Below are 17,202 nucleotides of genomic sequence, written 5' to 3'. Positions count from 1 at the left end.
TAAAGAACAATTAGAAAATAAAATTTAAAACCAATTGAATTAAAATAGCATAAAAATACAAATCTAGGCATAAATTTAACAGAGGTTACGCATGATCTATACACTGAAAACTAGAAAACACTGCATAGGAAAAATTTAAAAGAGCTAAATAAAGATATACCATATTCATGAAATAGTTAGACTCAATATTAAGATGGCAATTCTCCCAAACTGACATATAGAATCAATGCAATCCTAATCAAAATCCCAGCAGGGTTTTTAAAAGAAATTCATAAGCAGATATTACAATTTATATGAGAAGGCAAAGTACCTAGAATAACCAAAACGATTTTGAAAAGAAAAAGTTTGAGGATTTACACTGATTCAGGAATCAATATAAAACTACAGGCCTTCCCTGGTGGCACAGTGGTTGAGAATCTGCCTGCCGATGCAGGGGACACGGGTTCGAGCCCTGGTCTGGGAAGATCCCACATGCCACGGAGCAACTAGGCCCGTGAGCCACAACTACTGAGCCTGCACGTCTGGAGCCTGTGCTCCGCAACAAGAGAGGCCGCGACAGTGAGAGGCCCGCGCACCGCGATGAAGAGTGGCCCCCGCTCGCCACAACTAGAGAAAGCCCTCGCAGAGAAACGAAGACCCAACACAGCCAAAAATAAATAAATAAATTAATTAATTAATAATATTAAAAAAAGAAAACTGTTTTTTTAAAAAACAAAAAAAAACTACAGTAATCAAAACAGTGTAGTGCTGGTATAAAAATAGAAATATAAATCCATGGAATAAACAGAGTCCAGAAATAGACCCACAGTTATATATATAGTCAACTGGTTTTTGACAAAACAACTAAAGTAATCCAAAGGAAAAGACAGTCTTTTCAACAAATGGTGTGGGTATAACTGGATGTCTGTATGGGAAAAAAAAGATTTTTACATGTCATATGCCAAGCAGGCATATCTTTAATTCCTGCGTATCTTTGTGACATTGGGAGGGGAAAAGATTTCTTATGTAGGACATAAAAAGCATAAACTACAAAGAAATAATTGAAAAATGGACTTCATTAAAATTAAAACCTTTGCTATTCAAAATACATAGTTAAAAAGGGTAAGAAATATTTGCAAAACATGTATCTGACTAAGGGTTTGTGTCCAGAATATATAAAGAACTCTAACAACTCAATAATAAGACAAGCCACCAATTAAAAAATGGGCAGAGCATTTGAACACACACTTCACAGAAGAAGATATACAAATGACCACTATAAAAAGATGTCCAATATCACTACTCTTTTGGGAACTGCAAACTAAAATCATAATGAGATATACACAAATGTAAAATGGTACAGTCACTTTGGAAAACATCAGCAGTTTAACATAGAGTTAAAGCATACACTTACTATACAACCTACAAATCCCACTCTGGGCTATTTACCCAAGAGAAATGCAAACATGTCCACAAAGTCTTGTATGTGAATAAATTCATAGCGGCCAAAAAATTGGTAACAACTCAAATATCCATCAACCAATGAATTGAAAAACAAATTGTGGTATATCCATACTGTAGCATACTATACCCAAAAATGAGGAACAAAGAGTCAATGCACATAAAAATATTGATGACTCTAAAAACTATGCGCTAAAGGATAGTCAAACACAAACATCTACATATTATTTGATTCCACTTATACGATGTTCTAGAAAAGTCAAAACTACAAGCAGAGCAGTAATTCCTTGAGAATGGAGGAGGAAATATCTTGCAAAAGGGTATGAGAAAACTTTTTATGGTGACAGAAATATTTTTTATTACAGTGGCTAAACAACTGCATACAATTACCAAATGCATCAAAGTGTACACCTAGAATTGGTGAATATATAAATTATACCTCAATAAAACTAAAAATGATAAAAGACATATAAAATTACCAAGATTGTTTACTGTATTGTCATGTCATTTCATAAGAAATAAATGGACAATTACAGAAATATTATCATAGGAAATCATTATCTAATCTCATTATATCTAATCTTTAATTCCTAAAACCAATTAAATCCTGACATAAATATGAGCCACTCAAGGAAAATTTCCTATATTTGAAATAATGCATATCATCAATGAAATCCTCAAAAATTTCAACTCAAGCAAAATTGCAATTCATAGGTAAAACTCCAATAAATGATGTCTGCTAAATAAGTGTCTAGCTTACAAATAATTCCCTATGCCCCCTTTTTAATGTTAATCTCTAGGTTAGGTATTATGGGAAATACAGAAGCATTATATACCTTGATCCTAAGGAACTACAATCTATCTGAAGATACCATACTCATGAATACAAGGGCTATAGAGTAGAAACTCTATTAAATCAATTTCCCCATATCTGAATCTCTAGAGAAAGCAAAGCTCTCCATTCCCTTCCTTCTACAAAAACACATTCACTGATGCCAATGGCAGGCTTAATGTTAGCAACCAATGGGTTGTTTGTAAGCACCAGGACATTTGTTCCCCCCAATACAGATGTTTTCTTACCAAGAGGTAATTGAGTTTGTTCCCAGATCTGCATATAACAATTCCACTTGTGAATGAGGAAAATTTTGTCTGCAAGTAACAGAACATCAAATTTCCATCACTGAGAAAAACTCACCTCACTTAAGAAATCTGGCAGTAGAGTAGCTGAACCAACCAGAGGCTCAACCACATATGGCGTTTGGGTCAACGTATTTGTAATTCCTCTGGTTGCAAGATGGCTGGGGAAAACCTAAGAATCATGTCTTCACAATATAATATCTGAAACCCTTTTCAGTAATAGGCAAAATTTCCTAGAAAAATCTATCAGCTCACTTATATCTTACTGACCCAAACTGATTTTTATCCCTCTCCAAATTGGCCTTTCAGTAATATATACAGTGTTAGCAAGAGAATGGCAAACTCTGCAATTAAAGGTTACATAAATCATACATATTTTTGCCTTCAAACTCTCTTATCTGAGTGGCAAAACCTTCACAATCCTGATCTCTTACCCCTTACTCACAACAGTCTTTTCCTTCCTGGATCATCTTATAGGTTTGAAGATAGAGGAGTCTCCAGTGTAATACCTGGTGGGAAGTATCTTCCTTGTTTCCTAATACTGCTTAGAAGACTTTCTCATAGAAATATTGCTACACATAGTGATTACATTTCTTAATATTAGTATTAGTATGGTACTATACTTCAGACAGGAGAGTTATATTTTGTTGACTGACCTGGAGATCTCCCTACTATTATAAGCTAATGACTTTCAAATTTATAATTCCAGTATGGAATTCTACCATGAACTTCATACTCATATCCAACAGTGTACCTAACATTTCCACTTGAATGTCTAATAAGCATCTCAAATTTAACATGTTCAAAACTAAGTTCTTGATAGTCTCTGTAAAACCTGCCCCTCCCATAATCTTCTCCATCATAGTTAATAGTATCTCCATACTTCCAGGTGGAGAACAAGACTCCTTTCTTTCTCTCATACCCTCCACCTGAATTGTGAAAAAATCCAGTCTTACCAAGGGTATTTCATACCAACTGCACCCTAAGTCTAGGTTATTGCAACGGCCTCCTCAATGATCTCCCTGCTCTCACCTTCCCTCCTTGAGTGTATTCTCAAGAGAACAAAACAAAGACTGATCATACCACGCCTCTAAGTAAAATCTCTCATCACTTCCCTAAACTTATCTCCTGCTACTAACCTCCTTTGTTACTAAGCTTTTTGCCTCAACTCTGGAAGCTCATGCTTACATATGAGCTAATTTCTGAAAAGAACCAGCTTGAATGTTTACAAAGACTATGGCGAAGAGTTGCAAAGGTAATGGAAATATCGGGTTGGCCAAAAAGTTCATTCGGGTTTTTCCATAACATGTTACCAAAACCCGAACAAACTTTTTGGCCAGCCCAATATTTGCTTCATAACACTCCGCAACACGGCAGTCAGACTGATCCAGTTGCTCCAACGGCTTCCCATCTCATTCAAGATAAAAGCCCAAATCATCACAATGGCCTCTAAGACTCTACAACTTCATGACCTGCTTCTGCCACCACAACCTCAGCTCCTACTACTTTGTCCTTGCTCTCACCACTGGAGTTAATCTGGCTTCTTGGCTCTTTCAAGAATACAACAAGTGGGGCTTCCCTGGTGGCACAGTGGTTAGGAATCCACCTGCCAATGCAGGGGCCACGGGTTCGAGCCCTGGTCCGGGAAGATCCCACATGCCACGGAGCAACTAAGCCCGCGCGCCTCGAGCCCGTGCTCCACAACAAGAGAAGCTCGTGCACCACAACCAAGAGTAGCCCCCTCTTGCTGCAACTAGAGAAAGCCCACACGCAGCAACGAAGACCCAATGCAGCCATAAATAAATTAATTAATTAATTAATTAATTTTTAAAAAAAGAATACACCAAGTATATTCCCGCTTTAGGGCCACTGAATGTGCTATTCCCTCCATCTAAAAAATTTTTCATCTGGATATTCTAATGGATAACTCTCTTACCTCTTGAAGGAGATCTTAACTCAAATGTTATCTTTACAATGAGGTCTTACTTGCCCCTCTCTTCCTAATCAAAAGCTTTAATCCCCCATCCCTGAATTAGCTACTTCCTTTTTATTTTTTTTCTCCTTAAAGTATATCAACATATACAATAAAATATACTTATAATGATTTTATTATCTATCTCTCCTCATTAGAGTATAAATGCCATAAAGGCAAAGATACGTTTTGTTTTGTTTACTACTGTATCCTCAGCATCTATAACGGCACCTGACACATGGTAGGAGCCAAAGAAATATTTAATAAATGAACGCATGCATGCAAGTGTGAATCAGTGAACATATTTTAGAAATAAAAATTAAGAAGTAAGAAGACTTGGTAATGGGGATGAGAGAGGCAAAGGTTTTTGGCATGTAGGGAGCAATGTGGTTGAGGCAAAAATAAATTGTTTTTTTTTCTTCTCTAGTTCTTTTTGGTCACTAGTAAAGTTAAGATTTTAGTATCTGGGTTTCCAACTATCCCCATGAAATCTACATTTATTAAATCTGCTTTTTAAAAGTAAAAATAGTACACACGTAATACGTTTCAAACTTAACTATTTTGAGAATCAAATATTGCTATTAAGTAATTTCAAGAGAAAGACCCTGTAAGTCTTTAAAAAAGAAAAAACCTTTAATACAGGTTTTTTTCTTTAAAAAATAAAAAACCTTTAATACAGGTTTTTTTCACTCACTAGAAACAATCTCCATCACTATGAAAAAAGTTCCCTTAGAGAAGGTCTAATGTGAAACATTAAGCTATTTCAAATTTTTTTTCTCTGCACTTTAGAAATAAATCTGCTTTATTAATTTAAAGTTATTTATTATGTAATATTTCATATAAATAAAAGAATAAATGCAGTTGAAATGTAAAGTTATAAAGAACAATAGTGGTTAAGACTCCGTGCTTCTACTGCAGGGGGCGTGGGTTCAATCCCTGGTCAGGCAACTAAGATATCTTGTATGCTGTGTATCGCAGCCAAAAAAAAAAAACAAACTAATTTTATTTCTGGAAAATTTTAGTTAATTTCACTTTAATGTTTTGACTTCTGTTATGTACAGATGTCAAAGGGCTTTTACTTACACACATGTATCCATATGCATACATAATTTACTCCTCACAAAAATCTTCTGAAGAATGGACTTGGATTTCCATTCTAATAATAAATACCCCTCGAAGATTTAATTATAGGTGACTTATTTGGGAAGTGAAGAAAACACTGACAGGAAAATAGAGAAGAGAAAAAAGAGAAAGGAAGACAGCCCAATAAAAGGTATGTTCTTAAGCAAAATACCACTTTAGGGCAACCTGGGTTAATCACACTGAGAAACTTGGAGAGCTACTGTAGAACACATACCTCATAGTCATCCCACCTGGAAAGTCCGGGAGTTGATGTATTTGTTTATCAATGTGTATTAGTCATTAATTCAAGGATGCTCACAGGGAGGAATTAATCCCCAGAACTTGTATGCAGGCAGTGCCATGCTTCAGCAGACAGAGAAAACCCACAGGAAAAGAAATGTAGAAACAGGTAGAAAGCAGCTCGGCACACCATGAAATGGTGAGGCCCAAGAGTATCTGAATAAGGCATCCAGTAGCATCTGCTATACCCGTGAACCCACCAGCCATCCTAAGAACTAGAATGTTAGTATTTCCAGTCCATATAACTCGTTTTCTTTCCATATCCCATCTCCCTGCTTCCCCTACTGGAGGTAACAACTATTCTCAAATGATTGTTTATGATTCCCTTGCTTCTTTAATGGTTTTTTTGCATATATTTTTTGCATTAAGAATATACCATTATTTTGCTTAAGAGCTTTTAAAAAACGATACCATAAAATACGTAGTCTTCTGTAAATTGCTTATTTTTCCCATTCATTTTTATGTTTCTAATATTCATCCATGTGTTATGTGCAGCAGCAGTTTGTTAAATTTTACTGTGTACTTGCCCTTTTTACTCCAGGTGAGTATTACTGTCACGGTGAGCCCATTACCGATCCTGACAGGTACTGCTTAGCTATGATACACTGGAGAAAAGGCTGAAAACTATTACCTTGGCTCTTGCCTTTTAGTTCCTACTCTAGAGATCTATGTTGCCATAAGTGGTTCTGCATGCCCGGCCCAAGCTGTGATCGTTTTCTAATCAATCTCAAACTCTCCACAAGTCTGAAAGAATACATGGAAAAGATTCTAACACCTAATAAAAACTGAAGAAGGGAAAAAATCCTCCATTACCCCCATAGATGTTCTTGTAGGGATAAGAAAAATAACTTACTGTTTTTATAGGTCAATGGAGGCAATCACTGATTTTATTTTAACATCTATTTTCAGACATTACTACCCTTCATAAAGGCTATTTTTTACAACAGGAATGCATTATAATTCTGACACTATGAAAGAATCCAAGTTTCTTTATGTTACAATAATGAGGCAGGTGCCCCAGACCACAGCATGGTAACCCAGGTCCTTGAGAACACCTAGTGGTAAACAATTTTGCAGAATGCCATCTTCATAATGCTGCTTCAAATTGGAGTTACAACATAAGAAAAAGAGAATTACCATACCTTCTATCCACTCTGAAAAGAGTGAAATTTGTGGCAAAACATTAATAGTCATATCTTATTTTTAGTATAAATTTGTTTTTATTGCAGTATATTGGGAAATGAGAGCAGTTTTAAAGGATCAGATGTGATGTGACATCTCACATCAGCTATTACTTAATGACATTTTAAAGGCTAGACAGTGATAGTAGAAAAGGAAATTTGAATGATACCCCCCAAAATGGCAATAATTTTAACACATGAATATATAGGCAAATACTCTTACCTGCTTTATTCCACAGTAATCAGCAATACTGCTGATGAGCTCTGACATTGCCTGAACTTCATGAGATTTTTTCAAATTCATAAACTCATCTGGCTTCACATTTTCATCTGAACAAAAATAAAACAAAATTAAAGTACTGCTACTAAAGAAACAAAACTTAATAAGAATCATCAGTTGATGCTCATGTTTTCTATAATTAAATATGAAAACAATACAGAGATCCTATTGTGGTGTCTGTATGATAGATCTCTATTAGTTTAGCTGCTATGAATCAAATTTGAATTAATAAAATGAAAAGACTCATATAACATTATTAAAAATGTTCCTTGAAACATAAAACAATTAACTACAAAGGAAAAGACTGATAACTAGACTGCGATGTAGGAAAAAAAATGTGGCGATCTATACCTAAGTTTTTTGTTTAATATGGTGCATAAGAAAACCTACTCATTTAGAACAAATCAGTCTATCGGGGCTCATGATATAAGGTCTAACAATAAATTAAGAACATGTTGGAAATATATACACATATGAATAATATATTGCTTCTAAATGCCTAAAAAAACATACATACACACACACAAACACACCTACCAGTTCTCTGTTTTTGATTTCCACGAAGGGCTACAAGCAACTGTTCAAAAGGAGTACATATCCCCAAGTTTTGTACAGAATAATATTTAGCAGTCAGAGCGAAGGCTTCCACACTCACCAGCTTCTGGGAAGTTTCACAAAATATTTTTGGAAAATCAGTAATATCTAAAAAAATCAACATAAAAAGAATTGTTAGCAACAAAATAAATAATCACTAGCTAATTTGTTGGAGATTTAAAAAACAAAAATCACCGATCTTATAACAAATTATAATATTTTCATTTTGGTGTGAATTTTGGCAATATCACTAATGGTTCCATTATATTTGTTATTTAAACTATTAGCTATTTGTAGCAGCCAGTTTTCTCTTTAATACACTATACCATTATACACGTAGATTCCAAATTAAAATCTGGCCTTTTTGTTTTTTTGAAAGCCAAAAAAAAAAAAAAAGAAAGAAAGAAGTTTAAAACCGTGCTAAACTGTAATGTACTCATTAAATTTATGAATGGTCCTGGCTGACGTACAGCTGTGAATTTAAAGGAGGTCAGTCCATCCAATGCCGTTACTCCCTGTCCACACTGCATGTAGAACAGCAATATTCTCAGTGGTATAAATGTTACTGTAAAACAGTTCCTGCATCATTTGGACCGTGTAGAATTGTGTGGGCGTGTGTGTATATGCGTTCAATGCACTGTCAGTACGACTTCTAAAACTCATCAGGTTATGATTAGGTGAAAACAGTTCACTTTCTTCCCATAGTCAGTTTCAAACCAGACATGGTCTAAGCTTCATACAGAAACTACTGATAGTTGCTGAGAGCTCACTTTAGAAAACTGCCACACTGTTTGCAACATCCAGTGTCCCTCTCTGCGTGAGGATCATTCACCCTGTTGAACTCAGATGTGGTTACATCTCGCCAAGGTGAACTATGCCATTTTCAGGCAGAAGTTTTAAAAATATCAAGAGTCACTACATTTTCTTTGCCCAGAACTGCAATTGTCAAGATAGAACCTGTCTCAGCCTGAGTCCCCAAGTGACGACAACAAAGGCATCACTGCTGTCAAACTACAATGAACATGTGGCATACACGAATAGTAATCTTCATTGTTTTTAGTCACTGAGTTTTTAGGCTTATTACTGTAGCATAATCTTGCCTATTCTAATGGATACACATCAGTACAGATTTGCTTTTTATTTGTTCAGTTTCATTTTCCTATAGCCATTTTTAATGCATATTAATTTATTTATGAGGGTTTAAAAAAAAGGCATTCTGATATGTATGTAGTAGTTCAAAGAAACTCTTTGGATGGAGTAGTCCATTTACCGAAAATTATTTTTAATAATTAAAAAAAGTACATCCAGTGGTTAAATAAAGTATTCAAAATGTTCACCTTACAAAAGCATGGTGCAATTCTGGGAACAACTTAGGTCCTATCAGAAAAATCATACTATATGCTATGAAGTTCATTCTAGCTAGCTGATACTCCAAAGTTACCTATGAAATTATAAAAACCTACTTAAACACAAAAAACAATGATGCTCCCTGGCAAAAATTAAAAGCAAGAAAATTGAAGAAGCCTTGAAGAATGCTAACTAAATAACTAAAAACTACATGTTTAACACAGTACCTTTTGAAAGCTAACATCTATTAAGTTGATGGTAGTAATGTTTACCAAATTAATTAGAAAATCAGCAGAGATGTATAACTTCCATTTCTGAATCTATTAAATAGAAATTTAAACTACAAGATTACTATAGTACATTTATTTAAGATACATTTTGTGTATTATATAAAGTTCTTTCGGCATTTTACAAACTGAATTTACTAATGCAGCCAAAAAGTAATAAAATCCACATCAAAATATTTAGGCATGATACAGAGGGGAAAACTCAGTCAACTATTAAGTGAGCCTCTCAGGTTTAAGGGCAGTCTCAACATCCTCAAGTTCCAGGGCAGCAATTTCTTAGCATGTGATAGAATAAGAGTAGTAAATCTCAAAGTGCAGAGGGGCTATTATAGTAGTCAGTTATTGGACAATGTTGCCAACAGAAAGAAATGTGATGTTTCTGTTGGAAAAGTAAAGCTTCAAATCAATTTAACTACCCTACTGAAAATATTTGAAAAAATTCCAATCTAAGCCAAATTAATGTTGTTAATTTGCTTTTAATTACAGGCCTCCTAGTAATTTCAGAAATCTGGAGATCTAAACTGCAAAGATATTAAATTTTTAACAATGTTTCCTTTTATAAAAAGGATAGTGTTCTGATTCAGTCCACTGGCTTATGTCATTTAAGGCTACACCAGTTTATTCAGATAGTCTAGAACTCTGTGAAAAAAATCTTTTTGAATTATGAAAATATAGCTTTTGTAACTTTGTTTTCAAATGATCCAGCCTATAACTTCCATTACTTGCGGTTTTTAGAGATTCAGAGAGAGAGAGAGGTGTCAATGATCTTGTCTTTACTTCTATCTCTGAAACAGTATGTGAGAAAAGTTCCGTGGTGACGGTAATAGTATCCGTAGTCCTCATAATGCATTCCCAGATACTTGCACACTGAGCTTGGGTTTGGCAACTAGCAAAATAAAAACCACAGTGTTACCTGACTTATTACTTAAATTCTTAATTAGTTAAATTTTTTACACAGGGAAAGCTTCATTTTTAAATTTGATACCCATTGCACCTGCATATTATGTGGTTTGATTGTTTTGCCAATATCTCCCTCTACTGGAAGTACTTGTTCTGCTTTATTACATGCTCTGTCTTTATTTACTCTTATTTTTTGTACACCCACAGAACTTTCTTACAAGATAGGTTATTTGGGTATGAGCGAGCAAAGGCACCAGAGAGGCAAGGGAGAAGTTAATTCTATTAAATATGATATCAGTATATCCCTATCATTTTTTTGTTTTTGTTTTTGTACAGCAGAGATCAATGTACAAGGAAAGACAGAAAGGTTATACATACACATGTTGGATTATGAAAATTTCAAGATAGAGAAATGAATAATAATGTTTCAAAGCTAAAAATAAAATAGAAACAATCAATGAATATACAATATTGACATTTAAAATAAATAAAATTTCAAAACTAAATGTCTGGTATTTTACTTGAATATTACCTAGCACTTTAAGGAAGACAGAGTACAGTTAGGATTCACAATTATCTCACCACTATTATTGCTAATATTTATTGCACATATACTATGGGCCAGGCACTGTGCCAAACAGTTGACATTTAATGGAACGGACTTATAAGTTAGTTACATCGTGCTCATATCCCCACTTACAGAGGAAGAAACCAAAACTTAGAGAGGCTGCAATTAAGCCAGGTTCGCATAAACACTAAGTAGCAAGGCATGTGAACCAAGGCTGTGCTCAGACCTTGTTCTTAATTCCCACATTCGATCAACATGCCACTGCAGTGAGTAACAAATGAAATCAGGAAAGACAGCAGTTAAAAAAGTGCTAGGCAGACTGACTGTCAGAATCAGGTCTGACAAGAATTCCCTCTGGCAGAGATCAATACATGGTAATATCTTAAGACAGTTTCAAACTCATTTATCTTTTTAATTCTTTCACTTCCCTCACTCCCCTCCACACCTCCCTCTTTACCAGAAGTGATTTTAAGATTTCATGAAATTAAAAGAGTAATTTCTACATTTAAAACAACTGATAAGTCTCTGAAAATTAAAAGTTTTTATGATAATATGTTGTTGTAGTTATCTATTTCTAGAAACAAAGTATCCCTACTGCTTCATGCCCAGTTGTAAGGCAATAATACCTTGCATATACCAGGTATTCAGTAAGTAGGGAATCAATGAAGGGATGAACGAAAGCAATTCCTCAATACATTTACTACTGTAGCATCACCAGGTACACTGAGAGAAACAAATTCTAAGATTCTGGGGTAGTAGTTTTCACTGAGGCCACTACAGGGACTTCAACAGTACTTCTGAGCCTGTTAGAAGAGAGTAAAACATCATCTCAGTCCTAATGTTTACAATCACAAGGTGAGACAAAAGTGATTTAAAACATTTAGAATGTGATATAAGATAAAATACAATTACGTGCTAAATTCTGACGTTTAACTGTGTTACAGGGGTTAGGGCAAAGGTCACTACTGTTATTATCACACACCCTAGAAATGTCCTGTGGTCCAGAATTTCAGGAAGAAGTCAACAGTGCCCTCTTAATAACAATCTTCACAAGGACATAGAAATGTTATGGACTCATTTCTGCATGTCCTACAGATGTCTCCAATTCAAAAGGCCCAAAACTGAACTGAAAGTTCTCAAGCTCGCCAAACCTTTCTTTTCCTATTTGCTATCCTGTTTAATAGTGTCATCAGTCACCCAGTCCTGAAGTTAAAAGTCTACATTATCTTAAATGCTCCTTGTACCCTCAATGCACATATCCAGTCACCCATTAAACCTAATGTAAAAATGTCTTTCATTTGGAACCCCCCCCCCATCACCGCCGTGGTTCAAACTCTATTAGTACCACCAGTGTTATCGCAGTAGTGATTTTTTTCCTTATCAATAAAACTCCCATAGCAGAATGCTCAGTAAGTGTTGGTTGAGCTGAATTGAACATGTTTTCTAAAATGGAAATCTACTTATATTCAATGCAAGTTTAATTATACATTTTAAGGATTTGGCTTCTACCAACAGTTGACTTTAGGCTTCAATCTTTTATACTTGTTTAGCAGACTTCAGTCAAAAGTTAAAGCTGTCTTGCTGAACTATGAAAATTATATATAGGATATATTAAATTTTATGAATGGTTAAATATATCCATAACCCTATAATCTATTTAAGGAAGAAACAGAATATATACTGTTGCTTTTTAAAATAAGTCAATTTATATCACTCCATTATGTGCTAGGAAACTTTTTGCATAAGCTCCAACATAATTTATGGCTGCATATGAAATGAAAAAAATATGTTATCTCAACATGTAAACCATGCTCTTAGAAAGAATGATATAATTAACAAAAATTGACATGCATATCCTTATTGTGCCAATATTAACGTCACACTGAATGTATAAAGCACACAGAACCATTTCAAAAGCATTTTCACATTTAACTAAGTTTTTACAGAAATCAAATTAAATATAAAAACAGGAACATCTAACCACAGTATTACTACTCTAACAAACCCTTTTCATAGTTTAATTTGAAGGAAAATAAAAATATCATACAAAGAAACAGAAGTTTAGAAAATTGATTTGGTATATAAAAAATAAACTTGTTAAAAATAAACAATTCTGGGATGCCTACTATGTGCAAGGTAATAACTGAACCTGATAAAGCTAATTTGTTAACAACTCGTGATTCATCTAAGGGATATAGTGTCTTATCACTTGTGAGGCATGTGGGCAATGAATGTTCAGTGTGGATTCCAGAGGGCTCAGCAATTCCCAGTTAGAATTCTTTTGAGATGCCACATGGGATGCGCTTACTCAGGTCTTTGCACTTGTTTTTTCCTCTGATACTATCTTCTCTCAGATAGTTTCATGGGTCTCTCTCTCACTTCCTTTGTCTTTAATCAAATGTCACCATTTCAGTGAAAACTTCTCTGACAACCCTATTTAAAACTGCAACCTCACTCAACCTTCATTCCTCACTGATCCTGTATCAATGTTTTACAGCACTTATCACCGTCTGACATAGTAAGTAACGTGCAAGAGGACACAGATTTTTGTTTACTGCTGTATCCTGAGAACCCAGAATGATGCTTGTCATATCACGTACTCAATGAATGAATGGGTAAATGAATGAGCAAGAACTAGGTCTGAATTCTGGTTCTCAGACTGCCTCTCCCTCTGTGGCCATGAGCAATCTATTTATCTGCTCTAAGACTTGATATCTTCATCTATAAAATGGGGGCAAATATCTACTTTACCATATTTCAAGGAATACACATATATATGCACATAGGCATATATGTAAATATGTACATATACATATATACATGTAAGTATTTAATTACACACACACACACACACACACACACACACCCCATCCTAAAACAATGTCTAGAATATAGTAGGCAACTCCCAAAGCACAAAGTCCGAATTAGGTAACTGAGTGTCCTAACACAGCACTTGGGACTTTGTTGGAAGAATGTGGGGCAGAAAATACTCAAATATTTAGGCCCAGAATACCATATAGGCTACTAGAGAAGAACTTGAAACAATGATCAATACAAACACTCAGTTTCTAAACACGGGGCCTGCTGGGAGAAAGGAAGTTTGGGCTCTGGAAGTTGGATGCAAGCCCTCCATTGTTAGAATGAAAGCATGACTAGGGACAGGTAAGCTGCAACTTGAGACACAACGTGCAAGTCCAACAGCCAGCACTGGGTTCTACAGTGTAAGTAGGTTGAAAGCAAGAATTTCTCAGTGTTTGGGAGCCCAGTGGTTAGCAGTGGGCACCAAGTCCTAGAATCAGCTTGAAAGCTCAAGGGAGAATTTTATTACCAATGATATTTCTTACTAAATTTGAAGTGAAATTCAGTAGATAGATTATAATCCTGACCATGCCTTAAAGACCTAATATAGTTTCAAGTCTGCTTTACTATTGTGTTTTAATTTCCTATATTAGAAGTCTCTATTTTCAGAAAATAACCAAAACCAAGAGATAGATTACTAGAAATTCCACAACTTCAAACTCCATTTAAAATTAGAAGCACTGAAGAATAAATTAAATAAATATTTGTAAATATTTTCTGAAAAATAAATTCAATTTAATAAACCAAATATGATTTTGTGAGCAAAACACAAAATAAATTTTAGATTCTAAAACTTGAAAAACTGCTTTATAATTGTAAAGAATACTTTAAAAACGAACCTATTTCAGTGCAGTAAGTGCTATGAAATCAATCTCTTTGTTCTTCTCTTGTCCCTACCACAGAGATCTCACTTCCTATTTTCAGCTGCTATTTTCTGAACACCACGGTAGGCTCCACTGCCCCACAGTGCCTCAAGGATGGCAGTATCTTAGTAACTAACACTGCCATTGATCTCTTAACTGAGAAGACCAGTATTTCCTTTCTATACACACATTGACTTAGGCCTAGACTTCCAGGCTTTCAAGAATAAAAAAAAAGACTTCACAGCTTGTTTATTATTGAGGCAGGAAAAATAAAGGACTTTTTGTCCCAGGTAAACAGTAATTGTAAGTAAAATTAAATTACTAATAAGGGATTTTGAGAGAGTAAAATTAAGTCACACTTGTCTCTTAAAATTGTACTTTTTTCCATTGTACATTTCATTAACTTGAGTTTAATTTCATCTGCTATTCTTATTCTAAACTCCACTACTTACATTTCAACATTAACACAAAATAGATGTGTGTCTATTCTACTCAACTGAATTCAGTTATAATCATCTGCCAAGTAAAAGGAACTTGCAAGAGGAATCTGCATTAAATATACACTTTCTCTAGTTCCTACCGGACCTCCAGCAGATCCTGCTCCGATCTTGCTCTTTACTTGTTTAATTTTTGTAAATGATGTGTAAAATTCATAAAAACCAGATCAATTTTATTCTTTAGGGACCATTATTTAAGGTGACTGCAATAGAGAAAAAACAAATAAAATGCCCGCCTAAACTTTACAATCGCCATTCTGATTTTAATGATCAAGAAAGAGGGAAGAATTCATTTTCAGTAATTGTTATTGGTATTGCCTAAAGATACCAGTCTAATACTCTGCGGCTATATTGGAAATGCAGTTCCCCTCACAAGGGAAGTTTCAGAACTTCATAAAGATTAAAGAAATGTTGAAAGTATATATCATAATAAGGAACAAAAAGCGACAAGGAAAAAAAGAAGAATGAGTACAAGTGCTGGTCTAAAGCAAGATGAAGTCAAAGAGCTCTGTAATACTAATAATGCTTTCAACCAGCGGTTCTTATCCTGAGGTCTAAGAGCTAAAGAAGCTTATGAATCACGGAAAGCTATCCGTAAAGTTTTACATCTATGTGTGAGCATATATGTCTCTTTTTAAGGAAGAGGTACGATAGTGTTCATTTGAATTAGCCTTTTAATGGGATTTGTGACCTAAGAGATTAAGAATCACTATCTTTTACTCTTCCTCACCTTTTACTTTACCCATTGTTAATATTATAACAGACAATTCAACTAAGTATTTTTCCTCTGGCTTCTAGAGATCATTTTAAATATTTAAAACAACATAAAATTATTCTTTTATTCATTGGTAGATAGCTATTAATTCTTAATATAAATTTCATAGTTTTAAAATTAATCTAACTTTGAAAAGATAACACTTTTCTCTCCAGTATTGTTAGTACTGAACAGATCCTCTCTTATTGTTGATGGTCTAACTTACTAGTCTGAGTTTTTTAGATAATGCCCATCTAACAAAAATAAATAAATAATTTAAAGTACCAAGCAACATAAAATGAATATCTAAACAAATAGAAGACACTCACATTTATTCTGATTGGCTAAGTATAAGCATAATTTAAGTAGAATGAGGGGAAAAAAATGCCATAGATAAGAGGAATTTTCATGAACTTTGTTTTACTAAACTTCTTAATAATTGAATGATATGGGGGAAATCAGAAGTTGGGGGGGGTAACCATTAAAAACTAGAATATAAATTCAAGTTCTAAATGGCCCCATCTAAAAGGAACAATTGGAAAGCACTTTCTATATATCAAATAAATAAAATATGATGACAAATTATCCTGAGTTCCCAAAGATTTGTTTGCATTTTTGTCACCCTTACCCATAATTACAGCAGCAACCCAGGAACTGGGCTGACAGTTGCCACTATCTTTTTGTTGTGTGAAATTATTTCCACACTTGAAGGCTGCTAAAAAGACCCAGAAAAATATAAAAAGGGAAAATAGAGTTCAGGAAAATACATATGGAAAGTGAAAGGATAAAAGTTAAATACAACAGAGTAAAACAGATGACGCTAATTATTTCTCTGTTGTTCTCACTTTCTATTTCCAACATGCTTTCTGGCTTCACGTGTTTCAAATTAAATGTGAGCACAATTTCAATGCACCATAATCACCACCATCACCACCAGCAAGAAAAAAATACTTAGAATGGCCAAGAAGCAATTTAATTTATTGAGATGCAATAAAAATACTTTAAGCGAAACCGCAACAAAATAATCTATCATAGGCAAAAACTTCCTGTGCTGTTCAATTAAAATGATAGTAAATTAATTATGCAGATGCTCACCAAAAG

General features: G+C 34.4%; 1 protein-coding gene across 12 annotated transcripts in view; it reads right to left on the bottom strand.

Moving 5' to 3' along the window:
• METTL25 (methyltransferase like 25) overlaps positions 1–17,202 on the bottom strand; it is a gene marked incomplete at its 5' end in the record, with an annotated part of 303,322 nt that overhangs the window by 276,061 nt on the left and 10,059 nt on the right. For all 12 annotated transcript variants that reach the window (XR_014233388.1, XM_082350758.1, XM_082350755.1 and 9 more), the window contains 2 exons: positions 7,376–7,482; positions 7,970–8,134. Coding sequence is in view for 11 of the 12 variants with exons in the window: in XM_082350758.1 (XP_082206884.1) it covers positions 7,376–7,482; positions 7,970–8,134 (272 nt within the window). The remainder of the gene's footprint in view (positions 1–7,375; positions 7,483–7,969; positions 8,135–17,202) is intronic.

Source organism: Balaenoptera borealis (genome assembly GCF_965194805.1).
Source record: "Balaenoptera borealis genome assembly, chromosome: 13".
NCBI classification, from domain to species: Eukaryota; Metazoa; Chordata; class Mammalia; order Artiodactyla; family Balaenopteridae; genus Balaenoptera; species Balaenoptera borealis.
This window is presented reverse-complemented; position numbering and strand designations above follow the sequence as displayed.